Source organism: Canis lupus, chromosome 32, assembly GCF_048164855.1.
Source record: "Canis lupus baileyi chromosome 32, mCanLup2.hap1, whole genome shotgun sequence".
NCBI lineage: Eukaryota > Metazoa > Chordata > Mammalia > Carnivora > Canidae > Canis > Canis lupus.
The window spans coordinates 12,633,228-12,657,313 of NC_132869.1; the positions used below are offsets into that span (position 1 = coordinate 12,633,228).

The following is a 24,086-nucleotide window of genomic DNA, read 5'->3' on the forward strand; positions in this document are numbered from 1 at the left end:
ATGAGCTAATAAAAACATTAAATCTTAGGGAGAAGGAATAGAAGAGGCCACTTTGTCTAAAAAACATGTTTTATCAGAGCTTTAATAAAAGGGGGTGGAGGTGCTGAACTTGTGAGTATCCTTTAAAAAGAATTATTAAAGTATTCTCCTCTTGTGCCCAATTTTCAGGAAGAATTATCAAAGGACAGAAAAATCGGACTTCTTTTTATTAGAATCTGACTAAATAGCTTTAAATATTACTTGTGATATTCAACAGGGTCATCTCAGAGGGGAGTCTGGTTCTACCTCTGCCCCTCGTCCTGCTCATCATGCTCTCTCTCTCTCAAATAAATAAATAAAAGCTTTAAAAAGATGTGCACAGAGATATAGCTACACCTTATGAATGGGACCTTACCTATAATAGTGAAAATTTGGAAACAAAACAATATACATCAACCAGGAGTTAAATATAAAAATGGTAAAATAAAATATATGAAACCATGAAAGAAGTGAAGTAGCACTCAATGTACCAATCTATTAAGTGAAAACAAAAAATTATATAGCAGTATATGTAATACGATCCCATTTTGGTCAATATGCAGGTTCTGTGTAATCACAAAAAACTACCAGAAAATAAAATTACAAGGGATTTTTACTTTTAAGTTATAGAAGTAGCATGCCTGCCAACATGGAAGTGTATTAAAACCAGAAAATAAAAGTTTTTAAAAAATCTTCAAAACTAAAAGTGCTGTTTAAAATTGCAAGATAATGAAACACATAAATGTCTAAAAGATAGTTGGCTAACAAATTGCAACATAATCATACAATAAAATACTCTGAAGGGATTTAAGTAATGATGCCATATAGTATTTACTAAACTAGAAGGATGTTTATGCTATACTGAGAAGCTAAAAAAAAAGGCCACAACATAATACATTATAGGATGCCCATTATTAAATAAATATGCTCATAGACAAAAAACTATAAATATATTTATTTTTTAAAAGATTTTATTTTATTATTTATTCATGAGAGACACACAGAGAGACAGACAGAGAGAGAGAGAGGGAGGCAGAGACACAGGCAGAGGGAGAAGCAGGCTCCATGCAGGGAGCCTGATGTGGGACTCGATCCTGGGACTCCAGGATCACATCCTGAGCTGAAGGCAGGCACTAAACCACTGAGCCACCCAGGGATCCCCTATAAATAGATTTATACTCTAGCAGTGTGTGGTAGTATTCTAGATTATTATTTTCTTCTTTGCATTTATGTATGTTTTCTAAATTTGATAGTGAATATATACATATTAGCACACACAAAAAAAATGAAGTCTGCAGTGCCAAACTCATTTTTAGGTTAAAATTCTATAAACTTTAAATCAGGGCAGGGACAGTGGGGACACTTGCAGAATAGCAGAACAAGGAGCTCTGAAAATTTACTCATCCCTAAAAGCAGTAAGAACATGGGCAAAAATGATCTAACTCAACTTTTTTGCAAGTCCAGAGATTAGCTAAAGACTTGCACCAACCCTAAAAGTATTTCCTTAAGAAAAATAGTTCAGTCTTATTAAAAACAAAAAATGAACCTGTGGTGTTTTTGTTCGTCCTAATCCCATGTCCCTCATCCAAGCACCTTAAAACTGAAGTTCTCACAACTCATAACCGCTGTGAAAAACAACAGTTTGGCAGCCACTGGAAAAAACAGAACAAGTATGGAGATGCCCTAAAACCCAGTAGCAGAGCTATTGGGCAAGTTCCTTTCTCAGGGCTCATCTTTTATATGACCTGATCCAGCCTTGTTCAGTGGAAAGGATTCTATACTCAGGGCACTGTCAAAGGCACTCAGCAGAAACTGTGAAAAAGCAGAGCTGTCCCTAGGCAAGGTTAGTAGACTGGGCTATCAAGACACTGACTAAAAACTTAACGAAAAACTGGAAATGAGATGGCCACAGGGGCTTTAAAAAGCTCCAAAATAGGGGATCCCTGGGTGGCTCAGCAGTTTAGTGCCTGCCTTTGGCCCAGGGCGTGATCCTGGAGTCCCGGGATCGAGTCCCCCGTCGGATTCCCAGCATGGAGCCTGCTTCTCCCTCCTCCTGTGTCTCTGCCTCTCTCTCTATATATATATATGTATCTATCATAAATAAATAGATAGGTCTTTAAAAAAAAAAAAAAAAGCTCCAAAATATTCCTGAAAATGTACAAGGCTAAAAGTACATGCAGATCTGTGCACATATGTGCAGGGGCTGTACACACATACCCAAGAGAGACCTGAGAAGGCACTCATCACTCACCTCTGATCTTAAAGTTCTGCACAGTAATGAAGTAAAAGTTAAGACAGTTTGAAACTGTGAAAGAAGTCAAACACATGAACACAAATTGCATGATTTGATTTATATAAAACGAATAGAACAGGAAGTCCGTAGACAGAAATAATAGTGGTTGCCTAGGGCTGGGGCAAGGGTGGAAAGAGAATTGACTGCTAATAGCTTTGTTATATTCAATATAGTGACTTTTTGGGTGATAAAGATGTTCTGGAATTAAATTGTGATCGGTAATTGCACAACTTATGAATATACTATAAAAACCACTGACTTTACAGGTTTTAAAAGGCTGAAATCTGAGATATGTATGTCTGAATAAAGTCCTTATAAATTGTAAAACTTCAGGGATCCCTGGGTGGCTCAGCGGCTTAGTGTCTGCCTTTGGCCCAGGGTGTGATCCTGGAGTCCCGGGATCGGGACCCACGTCCAGCTCCCTGCGTGGAGCCTGCTTCTCCCTCTGCCTGTGTCTCTGCCTCTCTCTGTCTTTCATGAATAAATAAATAAAAATCTTAAAAAAAAAATAACAGTAAAACTTTAGTTTTGTAAAAAGCATGATCCAACATGGTTAAGTCTTATTCCCTGTATATTTTTAAGTGATAAAGCTTTGAGGAATTAGTTATCAGGAATTAGAAAATGAAATATGAAAATAAAGGCATTTGAATTTTCCAAACGGTCTTCCAGTAATATTCTATAAGATAATTTTAGATGGGGTTTGAGATTCTTTCTTAAAAGTTTCATCCTATTTATGAGTCATATTTATGAGGTGATAACTACAAAAACAATAGATTGCTTGCAACAAATAGGGAAAACATAAGAAACACATAGAAGAAAATAAAAATCACTTAACTATCTACAACAACTATTATTAACAATTTGGGGGTTTTTTTGTTTGTTTTTTAAAGATTTTTTTATTTATTTATTCAGAGAGAGCGAGAGAGAGGCAGAGACACAGGCAGAGGGAGAAGCAGGCCCCATGCAGGAAGCCCGATGCGGGACTGGATCCCAGGTCTCCAGGATCACACCCCAGGCTGCAGGCGGCACTAAACCGCTGCACCACCGGGGCTGCCCGGGGTTTTTTTTTTTTTGAGTAATCATATCCCAATGTGAGATATGAACTGATGACCCCAAGATCAAGAGTTGCATGCTCTACTGACTGAGCCAGCCAGGCACCCCAACATTTTGGTGTTTAAACTTTCATTCTTAAATTCCTTTTTTAAATGGTATAATACCAAGATAGTTCAAAACACATAAACCTAAGAACTGACATATGTGTCCTATGCCCCAAATTCCCTACTATACTTACAGTTTTGTCCCCAGTAAGGGTAAGATTTGTTCCATTCTCCTTAGCCTTTAAACATTAAAAAAAAAAAAAAAGGAAAGGAAATTAATTCCAAATTTTTACTTTACTCTTATAAATATCTAACAATGAAAACAATTACCTCCTGTTTTTCTCCTAAGAGAGGCAATCGGTGCACAGAATCCCCAGAAAAGCTCTATGAAAGAAATATAACATTAAAGTTAAAGATGTATAATAGTAAAAATATAGTTCAAAATCCACAGAAATGGTTAAAGCAAAACTTACTGCAACAATAAATAAAATGGCATTGGCAGACAAGATTTCCAATTAAGCATAAACAAGTGAATAAACCTCTGTTGAGAACTAAAAAATAATATCAAATTCAACTGGCCATTCAATTTTTCTACTAAGAATTAAAGACTTTTAAGAATTAAAAAAACCTTAAATAGAAGGTACATGCTTAGGATAGACAGATCTTATCATTCCCTCTCCCACTACAGATAAGAAAAAATGGCTCAACGTTATAAAGCTTTAGATGCAGAAATGGGATTTAAATTTAGGCTTTTTAACTCTTAGGTCCACTGAATTAGGTTCTCCTTCCAACACAACACACTCACACTAATTACCTTTCTTATCAGTTATCAGCAAATGAGACATTCTCTTTTCTGAGTAATTAGAACACATAGCTCAACTCTGTTATATTTGACTGTTAGAGGAAAGGTAAGCTTACCAATAGGGGTATATACCAAGATCCTGGAAAGATCACAGCAGATCTGAAAGTGAACCTTGGGCAATAGTAGTATACAATAGGTAGCTTTCCATGATCAAATCGAGGAAAGGCCAACCAAACCTCCCAGGCTAGAAAACTAACAGAAAGCCCCTTACTCAAGAGTCCACTGTTTCTAGCTTATTCTCCCACCATTTTAAAGATAATCTAAATGTTTTCCTCCAAATCAATAAAATCTAAGGATTTTTCCTCCAAATCCACAAAATCTAAGCTATGACAAGCACTCAATTATCAAGTGTTATAGTTGAATTACCAGTTACTTCTTTTGCTTGTCAACTATTAATTATTAAATTAAAGCCTTCTTATCAATCAACTTTACTTCTAGTAACTGGATAGAAAGCCTAGCTTTCAATGAAATCTGCTTCTTCACAGCAATTTGCTAAATATTCCAAAGCAGTAAACACAATAAGGACAAAAAGGCTATAGCTAAAAATAACCATTTTCAATACCCATCAAACATATAATTTTTCTATGAAAAAACTGGTGTTAGATACTATTTTTAAGAAAATTTTAAATACAAATTCCACTTACACGATTACACATATGTAAGCATTAAAAATACATATTATTCGCCTCTTCTCCTTTACCTAAAAAAAAGGTGTGAAATTCAACTCTTTGAGTTCAGGTCTATAGCAATAATATCTGGAAACACTGATTTTTCGGGGACACAACAATTAGATGAGATGACAAGAGAACTGAAAATCAGATGTTTCAAATGTCCATCAGTGGGTGAATGGATAAACAATGTTGTATGTACAATGTTGTATGTACAATTCAGCCTTAAAAAAGAATTAAATACTGACACATGCCCTATGGATGAACCTTGGAAACATTTCCCTAAGAGAAAGAAGCCAAACAAATATTGTATGATTCCACTTCTTGTAAGGATCTAGAATATAGAAATTCATGGAGACAAAGTAGAATAGTTGTTACCAGGGATGGGGGGAGGGGAATATTACTGTTACTGGTTATAAAGCGACAGTTTGGGATGACCAAAGCTCTGGAGATGGCTATTAGTGACACTGTCCCAACAATGCAAATGTACTTAATATCCCTGAATGGTACACTTAAAAACTGCAACGGTAAATTTTTTTTCCACCATAATAAAAAAGTGGGGATTAGTTTTTTACACACAAAGGGAAGCAAACCCTCTTTTTGATGAGATGAACATTAAGTGGTTGACTATGCACCTTCAGAACATGCTTCTAAGTTATTTCTGTCAGAACAAAGAATTGAGAAGTAGGAAATGGGGAATCAGCAAAAATGCATATTACATATTTCACCTCTATTTCCCTCCAACCACTATCAAACATTACCTGTGCTTTAAAGAGTTCACTGCAGTTCTGGAACAACTTTGATGATGTTTGGTATTTCCCAGACAAGCCTTTCTTTTCCTTAAGGTTTTCCAAATATGTCTCCACTTCTTCTCCCTGTAAAAACAGAGAATACAAAATATACAACTTACTTTTCACAAGTAAGGTACTTAGAAGATAATAAATAGATTGTCTATAGGACAGATACAGTTTTGGATATGCTATTTTAAAAATTAACAGCATCAGATAAAAACTGTGTAATAGTACCCAAGAATCTAACAGTATTAGTGTCTGAAGTACAGAATTCTAGTCCATGGCTCACAAAGAGTAGTTCTAAAACTTCTAGAAGACTGGGAAACTATCAGAGTCCAAAAGGTTTTGTCACAAGAAATATAATCAAAAGAGTTATTTGACTAAATTGCCAATACCAACAAAAAGATATACTTGTGCTTATAAGCTAAGGCATAGCACAAAACTGCTCTAGTTGTTCATAGCCCACTGTTGACATCCTGAAAAACTCATTTCCGCGGCAGCATCCGTCAGTTCTGTGATTTTTCTCCCATACCTACATCGCTAATCTTCCCCTCTTTCTTCTAAGCTCCAGTTTTTTAAACAGTTTTTTTTTTTTTTTTTAAGTTATTTGAGAGAGTGAGCGCAAGAGAATGCACATGAGTGGGGGTAGAAGCCAAGGGAGAGCAGAAGCAGACTCTGTGCTGGGCAGGGAGCCTTACTCAGGACTCGAGGCTGGGACTCCCAAATCATGATCTGAGCCATCCAGGCGCCCTTTCTTTTATTTTTTTAAGTGTTTTTTGTTTTTTTTTTTTTAAAGTTCCAGTTTTACATCTCCAATTACATTCTTGTCATTTCCATAATTCTGTCCTGTGGCAATCCAAGATAATTTTTATATTCTTGTCTTACCTATAAAGACTAGATCTGCTAAGCTCTTGACCAGTTTATCAGAAGTTTCAAATATATGAAGTTTTCAACTATAAATTCAATTAGTGACTGATTAACAGCAAAAGATCAGTAATGCTTCAAACTATATTCTGGACATATTATCATTTCTCTCGAAATTCTTCAGTCCTTTTAGTCTTCCCCATTGTATCAATCCAATCCGATGTTGTATAACAAAGCAAAAAAAATCACCAACACTCAAAAAAGGTGTTGTGGTGCCTAATACAAGGCAGATATTCAAAACGCTTAAGGTTTAAAAAACCAACTGGATGGAAGACATTTTTTAAAGACCAATTAGACTATCTTTGGAAAGGAAAAGAGAAATAATAAATGGAGGATAGAAACAGAATGGAAATGGCCTGAAAAATCCATCTTGTACAAGTACAGTGTACTACGTCAACTCTGAAATGAGGTCTACAACTATTTCTAAACTACTACTAATAAAATAATGTTATTTGCCTTGTACTGATAACGCAAAACTAATAATGGGTAAAATTGCTGCCTCTTATCGGAAACCAAGGCAGGGCATCTAACTGTACCACTAGTCATTGCAGTAGGTCACAAACTTACAGCATTAAAAAAAAAAGAGGCCAGTTTTACAAAAGAATGACTTTGATGAAGCAGTAAAAAGTATTAATGTTATTAAATCTGGACTCTGAGGGGCACCTGGGTGGCTCAGTCAGTTAAGCGCCTGCCTTTGGCTCAGGCTGTAATCCCAGGGTCCTGGAACTGAGCCCTTCCTGGCCTCCCTGTTGGGGGGGCGTGGGAAGGGCTGCTTCTCCCTCTCCCTCTGCCTGCTGATCCCCTGGCTTGTTTGTACTCGCTCTCTGTCACTCTCTCTGTCAAATGAATAAATAAAATCTTAAAAAATCTGGACTTTGAGTACATGTATTTTTTTAATATTCTATGAGACAAAATGGGAAATATGCAAAATACTATAAATGAGATAAAACACTTAATACCTGTTTTGACTTATAACCTAAACTATCTACTTTTTCATTTACTCTAAAGAATAACTGATAAACTACAGTTATTCAGAGTTGGTTATTTGGGAGGTATTTTCTTGAAAATGGGCAAAGGAAGACTGTTGCTTCAAGGAAGAAAACGGACATTCACTGCTAATGATAAAATCTGAGCTTTCAAGCAAAAACTGGAATTTTGGAGAACTCGTGTCTTCCTCACCATGAGCCGAATAGCCTCCAATACTTAAGGAGTTTCTGATGTGACAGAAGGGTGATTTTAACAAATGTAACTTCAACTTCATCATAAAATGAATTAACATGTTAAAGATTTATAAAATTCAGTCAAACAGTATTTTCTAAATAACCGAGGTTACAAAATCAGACATGGATAAAAGACCAAAGTGTATGACACACCAACTTATTTAAAATAAAAGAGTAGGAAAAAAGTTCACTGATACGATTTTAGATTCCACATTGCCACCCATTTTAAGAAACCCACTTGTTATGTTTGGTATAGAACAAAAAACAATATCCACAATTATCTGAAAACACTATTAAAATACCATTCCTTTTGCCAACTATGTACCTATGTGAGGCCACACTTTGTGCATTTACTTCAACCAAAATAATATACCACAATAAAGTGAGTGAAGATATAAAAATCCAGCTGCCTTCTATTATATCCAATATTAAATGAAGGGCTTTCAAAAACACTAAATAATACCACTCTTCTGAGTTTTTTTTTTTGAAAAAGTTATTTTTCATTAAATAAATATTTTATTAACATGTAATGGCTTATTACAGCTATTTTAAAATGCACTAATAAAAATTTCTGTATTCTCTGTTGTAACTTCTAATACAGTGATCCACATGAACAAAAAGGTTTTTGGACACTGCAGTAATTTTTTTTTTAATATGGAATGCTTCATGAATTGCATCATCCTTGTGCAGAGGCCATGCTCATCTTCTCAACATTACTGCAATTTTAGTATATGTGCTTGTTAGAAGGTGGAGGAGGGACAATAAAGTATTCCTCAAACTAAGAAAGTATTTTGAGACCAAAAAACAAAGCAGGGAACTCTCTAGTTTATGTAGTTTTATTCAGGGTAACTTACTGATGGGGGAGGGAAATGGGCAGAGGACAATTCATGGCAGTTGCAGGGATATTCTCCACAAAATCCAGACCTTTGTCTATAGATTTTATACAGTGAGGGGATGCACAGAAGGGCACTATCGTGAGATCAAAGAATTCCCATGCACCTCCAAAGGGCTGGCATGCACCTAATTAACAGCTAATCATTAATTAGATCTTGTGGCACCACCTGTGTGCACCAGGAAGGGTAAAAACTATGTATAGATTTATGGAAGGCTAAAACAAGCCTCCCAGATCCTGGCCTTGGGAGGTTCTAAGGTTATGTGTATTAATCTCCAGGGGGACTAGAACACATAGCCCCACAAGAGAAGTAACTGAGCAAACATGAACAAGATGGAGGACCAAAGATAGGAGTCAGTACTGTCCTCACTCCTACAGTGCTGCCAAAAAGAGCATGAGTCTGCAGGAGTTTTTAAGGATTGAGACCAAAGAGTTTGAGAACTGCTAGCATGGTAGGTCTATATATTGGGAAGCCCAGGTTCTAATTTCAGCTCTTCTCCTCCTAGCTACACAACACTCCTTCCTCTATCAGGTTAGGACCCGATGATATCGAAAGTCTATTAGTTTTATTCTCCTTACCTTGAAATTGTAGATTTCATTGTAACAATCAGCACTTTTCAGATACCAGGTTATATTCAAAGATACATCACAAGGCTCTCCATCAACTATAGAAGAAGAAAACTTTGTGAATAAAGATGATTGCCAAAGTATTTTTCCTAAAATTCTATCTTTCCTGCTAAATTTAGATACTCAAGGACCATCTTTTCTCCAAGCACAAGGTAATAAAGTAATATACGTAAAAAGAACTGGATATTCTTCAGATAAAAGTACTGTTGTTCACAGAAGATGTTTTTGACCGGCTTAACTGTATCTACTTTTATGCCTTAAAACCTCAATTTCTGGTTCTCTGTTGGGAAAAAACTAGAAGTGATAGAGCAGTCCCAAGTTAAAACCAGTCTTCTATTATCATTCAAATATTTACTCAACAGGGCACTTAAGTATATGAAGCTACATGCCACTGTGTTAGGCCGTAGGAGAACGGGATCTTAAAAAAGCTACATTCTATTTGGAGAAACAAGGAATAACATTAGGGACATCACAAGGCAGTAGTCAAAATAGTTCCACTGAGAGAAAAATTAATAGCTTAGACCTTGAAAGATACCAAACTAGACAGAAAGAACTAAGGAAAAAGAAAAAAAAAATCACCTGGTTGGGGAAGGTAGGAAGAGCAAAAGAAAAAAAGGGAAGACTCTTTAAAAGAGTCTTAGCCCACCTTAAAAGAGGCCTCAAGGAACCTCACAAAAATCAGAGTGGCCTTGATCTCATTAAACATACTTTGGAACCCAATATTTAGAGGACCAAGACATTAGCTTGAAAATCTGAGAGCATAAATCTGACTATATCACTGATCATCTGTCCCACCTGGAAGTCAGTTTATCTTTGATTCCAGAAACGTTACAGAAAATATACTAGAAGATACCTGCTTCAAGCAAATGTCACAAAGATAAATATGACTGCATCTAGGAATCTATTTTTGGTTCTTAACAAAAAGTGCACACCTAAAATTATAACCTTTCCCTTTTCTTTGTTTTAAATTGTTTTCTCAAATTAATTTTCAAGTGACATACTTTTACAAGGTTCAATCAAAATACACAGAACTCTGATGTGCTAAATAGAATTTCTGAAAATTATATAAAGGGTATTTGCAATCTCACTGTAAACTACTCAGAGGAACCATACAGAGATGGAATTAACTAAATAGAAGCCAATAAGAAAATCCCCTAAACAGAAGATCTGCAGGAAAACTTGGCTGCAAAAATATTACTATTTATGTTAAAAAGACACCATCCAGAACTTTGAATGGATGGCATTAAGAGGCAAAAATGGTCCTGGCAATTTCACAGAAAGCTGTATACTATAACCCTGAAAGTATAAAATCAGAGACAAAGTAAATGTGAGAAAGCAGAGAAGTAACAAAATGAAAGAACATTTTTAGGAGCCTCAAATTCTCCAAAAAAATGAAATGTAGACACTGCAAAATATGGAGCTTGTGTGAGTTGGCAAAGCACCATTTGATCAAAATAGATGAGAAAAGACTATACACGATAGAAAGGTAGAATAGCATGCAGGCTGTCAGGCCATTCCAAAAGCCCAAATACTGCTATCCCTGTAAATTATTCTAATCCACCATACCAACCTCACAAGACAGAGCAAATTATTCTGCGTAATATGATTTAAATCAAATTTAAGTCATTAGTCAAGAGACTGAATTTTCATAGATATAGTCTATTCTTCATAGAAACTTTACTGACTCCCCTTCACTGCTGCTAGACTGTAAGCTCAGTAAGAGAGACGGCCTTTTCTATCACTTCCCTGCTGTCTAAAACATTGCCTGGCACATAGCAGGTTTTTAATAACTACTTACTAAATGATTAAGACAATAAAATCATCCAACTACAACTTATAACTTTGCAGCACTTTCATGGAAAAAGATGTTCATAGAAGCACACATGGATGATCTGAACTTTTATCCCTGATCCTGAAACAGAGCTATCCGTGATCATTTGTTCCCTAAAATAAAGCCAGTTTCAAAAATAAAAAGAAGTCTTTCTTTAATATGTAACTGGATATTTTGGATTCAGATACAGTGGTTTTCTCACTGGACAGACTGGTTTTGTTCTAATAATCCCTTTTCCCTGATAATATCTTTGAGCTTCCTCTTCCAAAGATCAAATAATAAAATACTCCTGTAAACAAAGGTTTAACTGAACATATTCATTCAGAGCCAAAGGCCTGACAAAACTAACTTTTGTGTTCGGTAAACATCTAACAAGCACACAAAAGCAGAATCAGTGGTATCTCTCTGACACAGGACAGATTAAAACACCATGAAGACAAATCAAACAATTTGTCTAATTGTATACAGTAAACACCAGAAAAACAAGAGAAGAAAATAAAGTTCACACAAGTATTCTTAAGATTACTCAGTTAAAAAACCCTTAATTACACTACCTATATTTATTTTATTTAGATAGTGCCGGACTATTAAATTTCAAAGCTTATATTTAGAGTAGATCAGAGATAGAAAATAGGTCATTTGGAAGTTTAAAGATCACTCAAAAACTCAAATAAAAATTTCATGAAATGCAAAAACTCACATTTCAGGAAGACAGTGGTATTTTTGAACAGGATCTTTCCAAAACTGAAATAATTTTTCCCCTGAGAAGATAAAGGAGAGAAAGATAATTAGCATCAGATCACTTTTAATTCCCAAGGCAGACTATAAAAAATTGTTATAAAAACCTAAACTTATAAAATGTTAATATTAGTTTTCTTAACAAAAAAATATATCAATAGCCTTTCTTTTAGTAAAATTCAACCATATCCAAATGCAGAATTTTATAGCTTGGTGCAGAGACACAATTTTACCCCCCACAGGCCATGAAGCAAGGACTCTAGGAAAAAAAAAGCGCCAGAAATCCCAACTTAAATCTTCATAGAGGGTACTCCTTCATCAGTTTACTCACTAACCACTCTTCAGAATAACCAATCATTTCTTCAAATAAACTATTCTATGAACAGATAGATTTAACTATTAACCATTTTAGCAACAGCACCTAAAATTCAGAACCTTAAATTCTTCACCAAATGAACAAAAGCTATAATGCTTGCCATATGAAAGCTTAAATAAGATTTGGACATTACAACCAGCGAGCAGAGCAGAATGGAAACAAAAAGGCCACGGTGGTTTCAATAGGACAAAACGCTTTTTTGGCATTTCCTGCGTGCGTCTGATTTGCTGGCTCACAGAACCATACAGCTCTTACTCAAATAAGGTTTAAACGAGGGGGTGGAGGGACAGAAAGGGTCAACCTACCTAGTCAATCGTCCAGCAGAAAGACTATCTTTTTACCTATCAAATTTTAGAATACGATTTCTTCCATTTCAGCCATTCTCATGTTAGAATACATTTTTAAACGCCGAGGCTTCTTAATCACACAGCAAAGCTTAGAATAACCATTCCAGAGTTCAAAAGAAACCAAACAACTTCGTAAGGAGAATCATCCAGTAACAACAACAACAACAACAACAAAGTGCAGAGGGAAAAAAAAAAAAAGAAAGAAAAATACCTATTTACAGATCTCTTTCATCCAACTCGGGGTCACTGAATTCTTAGAAACTTCGGCTGAAAGGGAAACCGTTCTCCACCTATCCTTTACCCGTCTCAAGTTAAGGCATTCAAAGTTCTGACTTGGCTGATAAGAAACCGCTCCACCATTCCTCACCGCTCCTGAAGCGGCCCTGGCATTTCCGCTAACCTACCCACCGAAGTGCACGGCTTTCCGCTCCAAGGAGGTGGATCCCTGCTAACCAGCGACACAGACGCTCCAGGCAATTCCATCCCTTTGGAAGCGGGCTTTTGCGGAGCCTTCATGGACCCCTAGGGCCACCGTAGCCCCACCCCTTGCTCCTCCAGGCTCAGTTGCTTCTGAAGTGAACACTCACCGACGGCATGGGGATGTGCCACTTGGATCGGTCGGCAGCGGCGACAGGTGCCGGTCCTACACCGAGAAGCGACAGTGGGGACGGCTGAGCCCCCAAAAGAAGAAGAATGATAGGCAGCACCTGAAGCCACGCAGCCGCCGCCATCTTCACAGCCGTGGAGCGCCTACCGAAAGCATTTCACCTTCTTCCGGTTCGCCCCGCCCTCTTCCGGCTCCGCTTTGGGGGCGGGATCATCCGGGTCCTCGAAACCTCGCGGGGCTTGTTTGTTTTGCGACCCAGCTGCCCCTCCCTAAGCCAGCCGTCACCACCTCGTGTGAGTTTCAGACCCTACGGCGCTAGCGCCCTGTCGTGGTAACCCGGTCACCTAGGAGCGTTGGGATGTTCACCAACAGCCACCTGCGCTTCGGTCGGCTCCGCCGTCGCCCGGCCCTTAAAGGGTCTGGGGACCAAGCAAGCTCCCAATGTAGCGTTTGGCTCTCTCCTCTCGTTCGCCCCAGCCTCTCATCCCTTCTAAGTCAAAGTCAAACGCGGGGGCCGGAAGTCTGGGGAAGCCGTAAGTCCCCCTGTTTGGCGTGTAGTCGTGAGTTTCGGTTTCTGGAGGTATTTAATCAAAGGTTGGAATTTGGCAGGGGTAGAGTATAAGCACTTACTAAACGGTATCTACTGTGGTAGATATGCCCTTTTATAAAGACCGTTCTGGCCCTGAAAAGTAGTTCAGTAGTTGCAGAATTTGGCCGGAGAACATCAACCCTCAGCACAGAGCCGAGCGGCGCTTTCTGTTTAAAACTAAAAAGGGAAAGAATGGGTCAGGTTTCTATATCAGTAACGTGACGGTCACTGAGATAAACCTGCAGAGGTTTGGCCTGGATCAGGCAAGGGAAGCGGTGTGGGTACTTCCTGGTTCTCACGCTCTTGACTTGGATCCTCTGGGGCTGTTGGAGTACACGCCCCCTCCACCGCGCCAAGACAGCTTTCGGTTCCTCATGAAAGCAGTTCCTTGTCGGGCACTAGTAGTCAAGAAAATTTGGCCAAATAAATCCCCGAAGAAACGCTAATTTGGGCCTGGAAAACCCGGGAATAAGTATAGATTTGTTACTCCTTAAGGGACCTGACAGTGGTGAAGTGCTGGTTGTATTGAGCAAGACGGCCCTTGGCCTTGGCCTGAGGGCTGAAAGCCAATCAGATTGACTAGGAAGCCATGGAAGCTGCTGAGAAAGAGGAAATCAGGTAAAGGCCCAGTGGTCCTCTGCAAGGACTATTGAACCCAGACAGCAGGGGATAGATAGTTGCTTTCAAAACCTGAAAGCAGCATTCTGGTTTTGAAGGTTTTACTGATTGTATGACCTCTTATTTGCATGTTTGATACTCGTGTACTTAAAAATTTTTTTTTCAGTTCCCCAGGGAATTAGTCGATTATCAATAGCCCCTCATAAAGTCCTTACTTACAAAACAGTGGAAGAGTTGTGATCAGAACTATAACACGTGAATTTCAAGCATGTAGCCTTCCATGTTCAGCTATAGCCCCATCTTCCTATGTTATTACAGAGCTCATTCTTCAAAGCTGGGAAGCAAAGACTGCAAATTTCTTTAATTGTTGCACACTTGATTAAAAGAAACAGTGACAAAGACTGCATCAGGGAAGGATTTGATGACTTCCAAGAAAATAATTTTTAAGTACAGCCAAGTGTATCTGTGTGGGCTTGTTTTCCTAATATCTTGAAATGTGTGTTCATAGTTTCCTAGATAATCATAGACTTAAAAAAAAAAAAGAAAAAGAAAAAAATCATAGACTTGCTGACTACAGCTGTATTCAGCAACACGGCTGCCTGAAGACCAGTGTGTTTCTTTCCCTCCTCCTTACAGCCTATGGTTGTTCTAATCATATGGAGGCTAATGTGTTTTTTTAAAATATTTTATTTTTAAGTAATCTCTATACCCAAAATGGGGCTCCAACTCAGAACCCCAAGATCAAGATGCTCCACGGACCAACTAATCCAGCCAGGTGCCACTTGAGGCTAATTTAAATACATATTTTTAGCAATATACATGCATCGTATTCACGTTCTATTCCAGAAACAAATGTTCTGGGAATTTGGTTTTAAAAAACATTGGTTCCAAATTTTCAGCAGCATCTTAAAAAGCAAAAGATTTTGCTTCTACGTCTGTTTCTATTATTTTAGTGCCCTTGCACATACCTCTGTGCAAGCAGAGCACAGAGCATTTGTCAGGTTGATTTGTGCTTGTTGGTTAAGCTCTTGTAGGAAGCTCAGACACAGTCCTTCATATCTTCCTCAGACCCTAGTACTCAGTAAGGATATTCTGAAAATATTTTATTGAATAAATAAGTGGATTGTTTTTGTTTGGTTTGAGTTTTTTGTGTGTTTCTGCTTCTTCTGATTTTACTGTTGTAGTTGTAGCCTTCAGTCATTATTTTATTTTTAATTATTTTTTAAAAGATTTTATTTATTTATTCATGAGAGACAGAGAGAGAGACAGAGGCAGAGGCAGAGGGAGAAGCAGGCTCAATGCAGGGAGCCCAATGTGGGACTCGATCAGGACTCCAGGATCACACCCTGGGCAGAAGGCAGATACTCAACCGCTGAGCCACCCAGGCATCCCTTCAATTATTTTAAAAGAACCCTTCCTTATGAGTAACAATACTCTTTTTCCAGTGCTTTCAGAGTAATCCTAGAATTTGATATTTTGTTGTTTACCTTGGTGATTTACAAAAGGATGTTTTTCTGCACCACACATGCTATTGTGTCATGTTATGGCCATGACACAATTTTGCATTGCAGAAGTTTTTGACCTGCATTCAGAGAAGGAACAAAAAATGGACTCACAAACCTTGTAGAAAATAAGTGTCTTAAAATGTCTTTTTTTTAGTGTTGAAGATGAAGCTGTGGATAAAAACATTTTCAAAGACTGCAGCAAGATTGCTTTCTACAGGTAAGGAGAGGAAATGTACTACCTGGATCAAAACATTTCAATATTGCAATATTTACAGGCTTTCTAAGGAAAGGGTCAACTAGGAAATGTAATCATTAAGAAATTTATCAGATAGGAGACATTTACCTTTATACACTTACTATTGTCTTATTTAAATTTCTCAATAAATATATATTTTATTTTAAAAGTGTTTATATCTTTGAATAGGTAATACCTTTACATGTTTCAAAAGTCAAATAATGTAAAAAGATATACTTTGGAAAGTGTTACTCCCATGCCTATCCTTTACCACCCTGTTCCACATCTTGTCCCTCTAAGTAACCAGATTTATTAATTTCTTATTTGTTCTCCCAGTATTTCTTTTTGTAACGCAGATATTCTTAATCACTGCCTTTGTTATACCAAGTAGCTTCCTATATACATGGTTGTATACTTTTTTCCTACTTCATAGTTTATTCTGAAGAGCTCTGCATGAGTATATAGAGATTGTACTCTCTTTTTAGAGCTGTGTAGTATTCCATTGGGAGGATGTACTATAATATATTCATTCTCCTTCCTATTGCTAGATCCTCGAGTTTTTAATCTTGTAGCTGAAGTATCATGTCTGATATATATATATTATTTCTTACACATGCAGGTGTATTCATAGGATGCATTTCCGGAAATGGTATTGCTGCATCAAAGAATAAGTACATTTAAAGTTTTACGTATTACCAGCTACCCCTCCGTAGGGATTGTACCATTTTGTACTCCCATCACCACGCTATAAGATTACCTGTTTCTCCAGAGCCTCAAAAAATATTTCTTTAAAATCTTTTTGTTTAAAAAAAAAAATCTTTTTGTTGAGTGTCTGTCTTTGTGTGATCTCGATCCCAGGACTCCAGGATCGCGCCCTGGGCCAAAGGCAGGCGCCAAACCACTGAGCCACGCAGGGATTCCCAAGATCACTTAAGTTCTGAATATGTACCTTAGAGAGAATTCAATAGAGAACGCTTGATCATTTTGTTAAATCACTGGATTGTATTGGATTTCTATTAGAATTTATTAAGTTTCTATTAAAGTGTACATTTCATGGAAAGAGAAAGGAAAATTAACAAGCTAATAAATACCATCCATGAAACCTGCCACCTTCTCAATAAAGAGGACAAATGGCATCCTTGAGCAGTTCTATGTTGAATAATTTTATTAGTATTATTAATACTAATTTTATTAGCACTCTAATAATAAGGTACTGCTGTTAGTACTTTATTGGAGTACTAATATTATCTGGGCTGAGTTCATTTACAATCATAGTGAATTTTAATGACTTCCACGTGATAATATAGTCTGTTAGATACTGACAGTCACAAATTCTCAATTATTTGTATACTCTATATTTGCAGGCGTCAGAAACATCAGCTCTCCAGGAGATCCACCTATCAGGCATTACTAGACTCAGTCACAACTGGCAAAGACAGCACCAAGTTCCACATCATCAATGAAACAACCAAGGTGAGACAGAAGTATTTTCTACAGAGAATTATTTTTTTATATTAAATTGGGCTCGAATGAAGTAAATTTCTACAAAGGCTAGTTAAAACTATGTATGCTTCAAAAATAAACTTTGTTAGAGAAGTAATGTCATCTTTTTCATATCTACATATTTTTTTAAAAGATTTTATTTATTTATTCAGGAGAGTCACAGAGAGATAGGCAGAGGGGCAGAGGGAGAAGCGGGCTCCATGCAGGGAGCCTGATGCGGGACTCGATCCCAGGACCCCGGGATCACGCCCTGAGCCAAAGGCAGACGCTTTAACCGCTGAGCCACTCAGGTGTCCCCATATCTACATATTTTAAAAGTAATGTGAATACTGACTACAAATTGCCTGTGTATCACTTTCCTAGATGTTTTACAAATGTTATTTCCTTTTAACTAGTCCTCATAATACAGAAAAGCAACTAGAAAGTCACTTGTTCAAAGTTATGCAGCTAGTAGAGTTTTCACCTGCATCTATCAAGCACCCATGTTTTGTTACTATTACACAGTGTACAGTTGAGCATGCAGCCTGAGCAAGGTACAGATTCCGTGGTGTCAAATTTCAAAATATGGGTGGGCCGAGGGAGCAAGGGACTGTATAGTTGAAAACCTAAGTTATAAATGTTCCGTCTCCTGAGCTGCTTCACTATCAGATCGCTCTAGTTATTACATACTATAGGGATTAGAACAGTATGTTAAGTACTTTTTCTCACTTGTCAAGTCCCCATGCTACTTTAGATGGACCAGTCGCAGAGGAGGAAGTACTGTATGGGTTGAGCCAAGAAGTTGTGCACAAGTACTGATGCTCCTAGCCTGACCCTCACTTCTAGATCCTTCCTGTCTTCTTAAAAGCTTCGGATGCTTCTAAGGCTTCTCAAACCAATCTGGTTTAATTGGTAGTTCATGTAACTAAAAGACATACTTACAGCCATGCAGTCTAGGTTTCCTAACAGGTGACTGAGAAGAAATCCCCTTTCACTGCAAAGCTGTGAGAGATCTCCCTTTGGTGACCATAAGTCTCACCCTGTGGTGCTGCACTGAGGAACCTCTTTAGAGAAGACAATAAAAACTGCTCCACATCAGGGGGTTCTCTATAACATTTGTAAGACCTTTAATTTAGCAAAGAATTCTAACTTTATTCCCAGACTGGAGGATCAACTGTACACTGAGGAAGTCTGCCTTCCTTACAAAGTTTTAGAAAATTTAGCTGTTTCATAGATGTGGAATTTTCTTACACACTTTTCTGGCCTGAATTCAAAATAAGGGCTAAAATCATATCAACAGTTCTATGTTCTCTATTCCTATCACCTGTCCCCAACTTCAGGTTACTTTTGGGTGTATTATGGTAGTGGTATACTTAGTTCATGCCTCTTAACTACACAGATGGGATAGTTAACCTTTCTGTGAAACCTGGTCTTGCTTTTGTACCACTTATTTTTTCCCTGAAGGAATTTGCTCCCTTGCTTGGCATTTTTGATACCTTTGAGTTCTCAGCTCATGGTACCCCCACACACAAAGTCATAGGTCCTCTACAACTGGATCCAGGAGGATACTAATCTTTTTTTTTTGGATAGGTTGAGAGCTATTCATGGGGAAACATGGAGTATCACTAATTTCCTTCCTGGAAATCCACCTGCCATTTGCACATGGCCTGACACCCAGCCAATCCTCTATATTCAGGGTCAGCAGAAACAATTGGCTCCAGGAAATGCAAGGAGTCCACTAGAAACCTTCCTGGAGTCATGGTCATTAAGCCTGCCACCAGAATGTCAGGCACCTTCCTTTCTTTATTGTTTTTTCTATTTTTTCTTTCGTGTGTGTGTATGTATATGTGTATTTGCTCATTTTCCTTCCTGTCTCCAATGTGTCTAAACCCAGAGAGTTGTAGCTATCCCATAGTCGGGGCAAGAATCACTTTCATCCTTGAGGAGCCTCAGTATATTGTCATGAAGACTCATGGTGAAGTAAAGTAAATGAGGCAAAAGCACTCTGTGGGTCAGAATGCAAATGTCTATTCATCTTGATACCAGTGCAGTTAGTGTGGATCCCCACACACTACCTTTTACAAAACTATAGATCAATTCTCTAAGCACATCCTCTTTGGAGCTTGAAAACATGAGAGACATGCTGTTCAGGTCAGGTGCCAGAACTAGAGCCCACTAGATCTAGATGCTTTCCAAAGAAAAGAAGCTACAGTCCAGGAGGACCCACAGGATCTCAGCACAAGACAGCACATGGCTTAGAAGGGAGCTGAGAAGCTCAACAAGCAAGGGCAGGTTATCCAGGATGTCAACAGCGTGGCCCCCAGGACAGAGAACTTTGAGGGCCCCATGGAACAGACTTCATGTTAGGGTATTAGAAATATTGGGGCTGCATAGAGAATCTGCAGGCTCTGCTCTCAGGCAAATGTATAGTGTCAGGGGTTACCCTGAATTTCTGGGCTGAATTCCAATTTAATGTTTTCTTTGTCACTTGGAGTTGAGATGACTAAGAGGGATTTAGGATTTTATGTCCTTTGTCAGTCCGAGAGGGACAATGAAGATCCAGACAGTAATCTCTAAAATTGTCTGAACCTTGGATCCAGCTCATTGTATAGTCAAGCAGCCTCCATTTAAAGGTTGTTTCTGGAACGAAATGGGTGTTTCATGGAGATTTCACTTAGGCTACAGTAGAGATGTGGTCTGGAGGTTTAAAACAAGCTGCACATATCTACTTACTCAGAATGATAGCTTTTTACTTCAGGTTCAGAGAGATAGAGCCCATAGTCTAAGAGGATCATATTCATCTCACAGCTGCAGTTCTCAGATTTCACTGATCCAGCAGATTCTGACAAACCCAGCATTCTTAGTGCCTGCCCCCACATCATTAAAACTCTTACAGCAGTAACTCTGTTGTCAAGATCTGTTAATTTTTAAAATCCTTCTTCCCAATATAAGCAACCAAGAAACAGAAACAAGCTTCATTCAACACTGTCTTAGCTTGGGCTCCCATAACAAATACCATATACTGGGTATCTCAAACAACAGATATTTATTTGCCATAGTTCTAGAGCCTGGGAAATCCAAAATCAAGGTGTCTTTGGGGACCCTCTTCCTGGCCTATAGACTACCATCTTACTATATTTTCATATATTGGAGGGAGAACTAATTATCTGATTTTTTCTTACAATGGTACTAAAAACATCATAACCCCACCCTCATGACCATATCTAAACCTAATCACTTCCCAAAGTCCCTATCTTCAATACCATCATATTGAGGGTTAGTGCTTCAAAATATGAATTTGGAGATGGAGAGAGACACAGTTCAGTTTGTAGCTAACATAATGTTCCTGGGACACAGTAATGTTACAGAACAAGCTGAAATGTTGCCCTGTGTGTTGTCTCCAGCTCAGGACATCTAGGCTTTGAAGAAAAGCCAGTTAAGGTTAAAATGCATACATTTTCTTCTCATACGGTCCCAGGATAATATCTTGCCTATTCCTGATGAAAAAAATAATCAAGTTAGATATTAAAGAGAATTCCAAAAGAAAAGCTAAAAAGAAAGCTAACAGTAAAATGTTGACTGCTTTTTAGAGCTGTTTTTTCTACTATCAATTTTTTACCTTCAATGAAAATTTGACCTGGATTGAGAAACAGAGATCTAGTCTTGGGATTTCAGAGCAGAGAAATTTATTCTGTCCTCTGAGTTTAGCTAAAAAACAGTGCAAGCAAGTCTCTCTAGAACAGACCTATGTCTTTGATCTACTTTATTTTTATTTGTTTTAATAAATTTATTTTTTATTGGTGTTCAATTTGCCAACATACAGAATAACACCCAGTGCTCATCCCGTCAAGTGCCCCCCTCAGTGCCCGTCGCCCATTCACCCCCACCCCCCCCCCTCCCCTTCCACCACCCCTAGTTCATTTCCCAGAGTTAGGAGTCTTTATGTTCTGTCTCCCTTTCTGATATTTCCCACACATTTCTTCTCCCTTCCCTTATATTCCCTTTCACTATTTGACCTACTTTAGATTGGCAATTTAGATGCTTTTTCATGACATGGATGACCTCTTAGCAACATATTTACTTTCCTTTGCAGCCTGTTTGCAAGTTTTCACGAGACTGCACTTCTAGCAGCATCTCCAAGGATGTAGGGATATCTCTGAGCACCTCCATGAAGTTACCCCCTTCTCTTTGCATCTAAGACTGATGAAAATGGGATTTTGCCCAACCAGCCACCTCCTCAGCAGATGAGGAAGAACTACCACTTGTTAGCCAGTACTGTTTATGCAGGGGTGGCCATGAACAGGCAGCTAATTTGGGAACTAGCCAAACAATCAGAAGCATACCTGAACAGGCTAACTGTCCTTGGGGAACCAATAGGCTAATGCTCAGCGTGAACTTGCAGATGTTCTCTGTAGAGAATCAGTGCTTGCGATAATAAACTGGCTACAACAGTGAAAGGGGCATTTAGTTCCTTATGGCAATTTGATGAGCTCTTAGTCCTCTGAATCCTGGGAGGTCTTGATCTGCAATTTACTCACACTTGTAGATCTTCTAGATGAACTGTTTTTTAGAGTATAGTGAAGACACCTGGTGCCAGAGGAAAGGCAAGGTCTGTATCCATCAAAAAGTTATAATGTCCATTATAATATATATATTATTATATGTATTATAATCAAGAGTCATAATTTCCATTCCATTCCATTTAAACATGTGTTCTAGGGCTGTTCTCTTAACTCAGTCACAGTCTCTACTAGTTGTGATTCCCAGTTCTTGGTAAATAACAAATTTTGTTTTAATATAATTGTGATCAGTCCACTATTTGAAGACAAAGACAAGGCTGTTTCTACCACCATGATTTTTACAATCTGATATTTTTGCTCATGTGGCCAAAAACAATAACAAAACAAATAACAATAAGGAGACCAGATTTATGATGACAGACTACCAGGTTTTGTTTTTAATAAGTATGAAAGAAATAAGATAGGAAAAGAGAATTAGTACCCTTTCCCAGACCATGAGAAGTGAGCCTTTAAATAAAGTTTTATGAAAAACCAAGTGGAGACTTGTACTAAAATGAACCTCTAAAATGTATTCCTTTCTCTGAAGATTTATCTCATTTTCTCTGTGTAGGTGGACATTTACTGATTTTAAATATTTTTAAGAGAGCAAAATCCGTACTGTGTCATTATTTAAAATGCTCAGTTACAGAGGGGGTGATGCTCAATGAAATGTTACTTGTTTTACATAAATCCATCTTGCTGCAATTTGAATGTAACTGCCACTATGATCTAAGTAAGTATTCACACTAACTCCTAGTTTATACATCTCGTTTCTGTAAGTTAACATATCTTTTCATTGTCATTTCCAATCATCACTAATTGGAGAAAGAGATTCAATCATTTATTTGTCTATTACTTTTTCATAAATGTCCAAACAGGAGAAGAACAGGAACATATAGAAATTCTTAATGTGTTAGAAGAATATAATGTTCATGTCCAGGTGTTTTAACATAAGCAAGGTTTTAGTGGAAGAATTAGGCAATAACCGGCAATTGAGAAATCCGGAGAAGTGGTTTTTAAACTGTCAGCCACAGAGCCCAGGTCTCCATGGACCTGTCTCAGCGCTCAGTTCAGGGAGAGACTCAGAGATAGGGCATCCGAGCCACTCCCACCGGCTTTAACCCAAGTAGCTTTATTTTTGGACTTCTGAAAATCTGTTGCTGTTAAAAAAAATTTTTAAGTCAATTAAAAACAGCATGAGCCAGATCATAGCAGCAAAGCATACTGATGTCTAAGGAGTCTATATGCTTGGAACATGAAAGCTATGTTGATAATGGTAGGAGATATGAATGAATCTGTATATTGACCTTAAAAAAGATTACCTATTGGGGAAAAAAATCACTTGTTTAATTGAGTTAAAATGAAAATATAATGGAGCTTTGATTCTGATTTGTGTGTTTGGTTGTAAAAGGTCATTATGGTAAAAGTAAAAGCAAGGTTATTAACTGCCTCCTCATATAATTAGGATTGTTTCCTGAGCTGCAACCTTAAGAACAGAACATACCAGTTTTAGTTTTAAAAAAAATTTTTTTGAAGGGAGCCATTTTACTAAAACTGGGAGGATCCCTGAGTGTAGAAACTAGGTGCAATTTGTTCATCATATGTAGGCAGGCTGTGTGTTCCCTGCTTAGGATGTTCTTGCTCATTTTGTCTGCCAAGAGTCCTGCTAGCCCTTGAATGTCTAGAGACAGCCCAGAGCCCCTCTCCTTATGGTCATTGTTAATAGTCCCTTCTCTTGTTCTCCCACAGCACTTACAGAATACTTTATGTTTCATCTCTAAATTGAGATTTCCCTCTAAGCGTTTAG

The 24,086-nt window shown here is 37.8% G+C and overlaps 2 protein-coding genes and 1 pseudogene across 13 annotated transcripts in view; 1 reads left to right on the forward strand and 2 right to left on the reverse strand.

Annotated features, from left to right (window-relative positions):
- TMEM87A (transmembrane protein 87A) overlaps positions 1 to 13,492 on the reverse strand; it is a 38,175-nt gene extending 24,683 nt beyond the window's left edge. For 3 of the 6 annotated variants that reach the window (XM_072808704.1, XM_072808703.1, XM_072808699.1), the window contains exons 1-6: positions 13,272 to 13,492; positions 11,924 to 11,984; positions 9,345 to 9,430; positions 5,700 to 5,813; positions 3,739 to 3,792; positions 3,603 to 3,647 (exon numbers count right to left, since the gene is read on the reverse strand). In XM_072808704.1, the coding sequence (XP_072664805.1) occupies positions 3,603 to 3,647; positions 3,739 to 3,792; positions 5,700 to 5,813; positions 9,345 to 9,430; positions 11,924 to 11,984; positions 13,272 to 13,415 (504 nt within the window). In that variant the 5' untranslated portion in view covers positions 13,416 to 13,492. Of the gene's footprint in view, positions 1 to 3,602; positions 3,648 to 3,738; positions 3,793 to 5,699; positions 5,814 to 9,344; positions 9,431 to 11,923; positions 11,985 to 13,092 lie in introns of all 6 variants that reach the window. The other 3 variants (XM_072808701.1, XM_072808700.1, XM_072808705.1) reach the window with 2 other exon arrangements.
- Positions 8,522 to 8,620, reverse strand: LOC140623406 (U6 spliceosomal RNA; annotated as a pseudogene).
- Positions 13,273 to 24,086, forward strand: part of GANC (glucosidase alpha, neutral C) — a 75,483-nt gene continuing 64,669 nt past the window's right edge. The window contains exons 1-5 of one of the 7 annotated variants that reach the window (XM_072808686.1): positions 13,291 to 13,584; positions 14,376 to 14,498; positions 16,158 to 16,220; positions 16,858 to 16,909; positions 17,603 to 17,711. In XM_072808686.1, coding sequence (XP_072664787.1) covers positions 16,166 to 16,220; positions 16,858 to 16,909; positions 17,603 to 17,711 — 216 coding nt within the window. In that variant the 5' untranslated portion in view covers positions 13,291 to 13,584; positions 14,376 to 14,498; positions 16,158 to 16,165. Of the gene's footprint in view, positions 13,825 to 14,375; positions 14,499 to 16,157; positions 16,221 to 16,857; positions 16,910 to 17,602; positions 17,712 to 24,086 lie in introns of all 7 variants that reach the window. The other 6 variants (XM_072808687.1, XM_072808688.1, XM_072808689.1 and 3 more) reach the window with 6 other exon arrangements.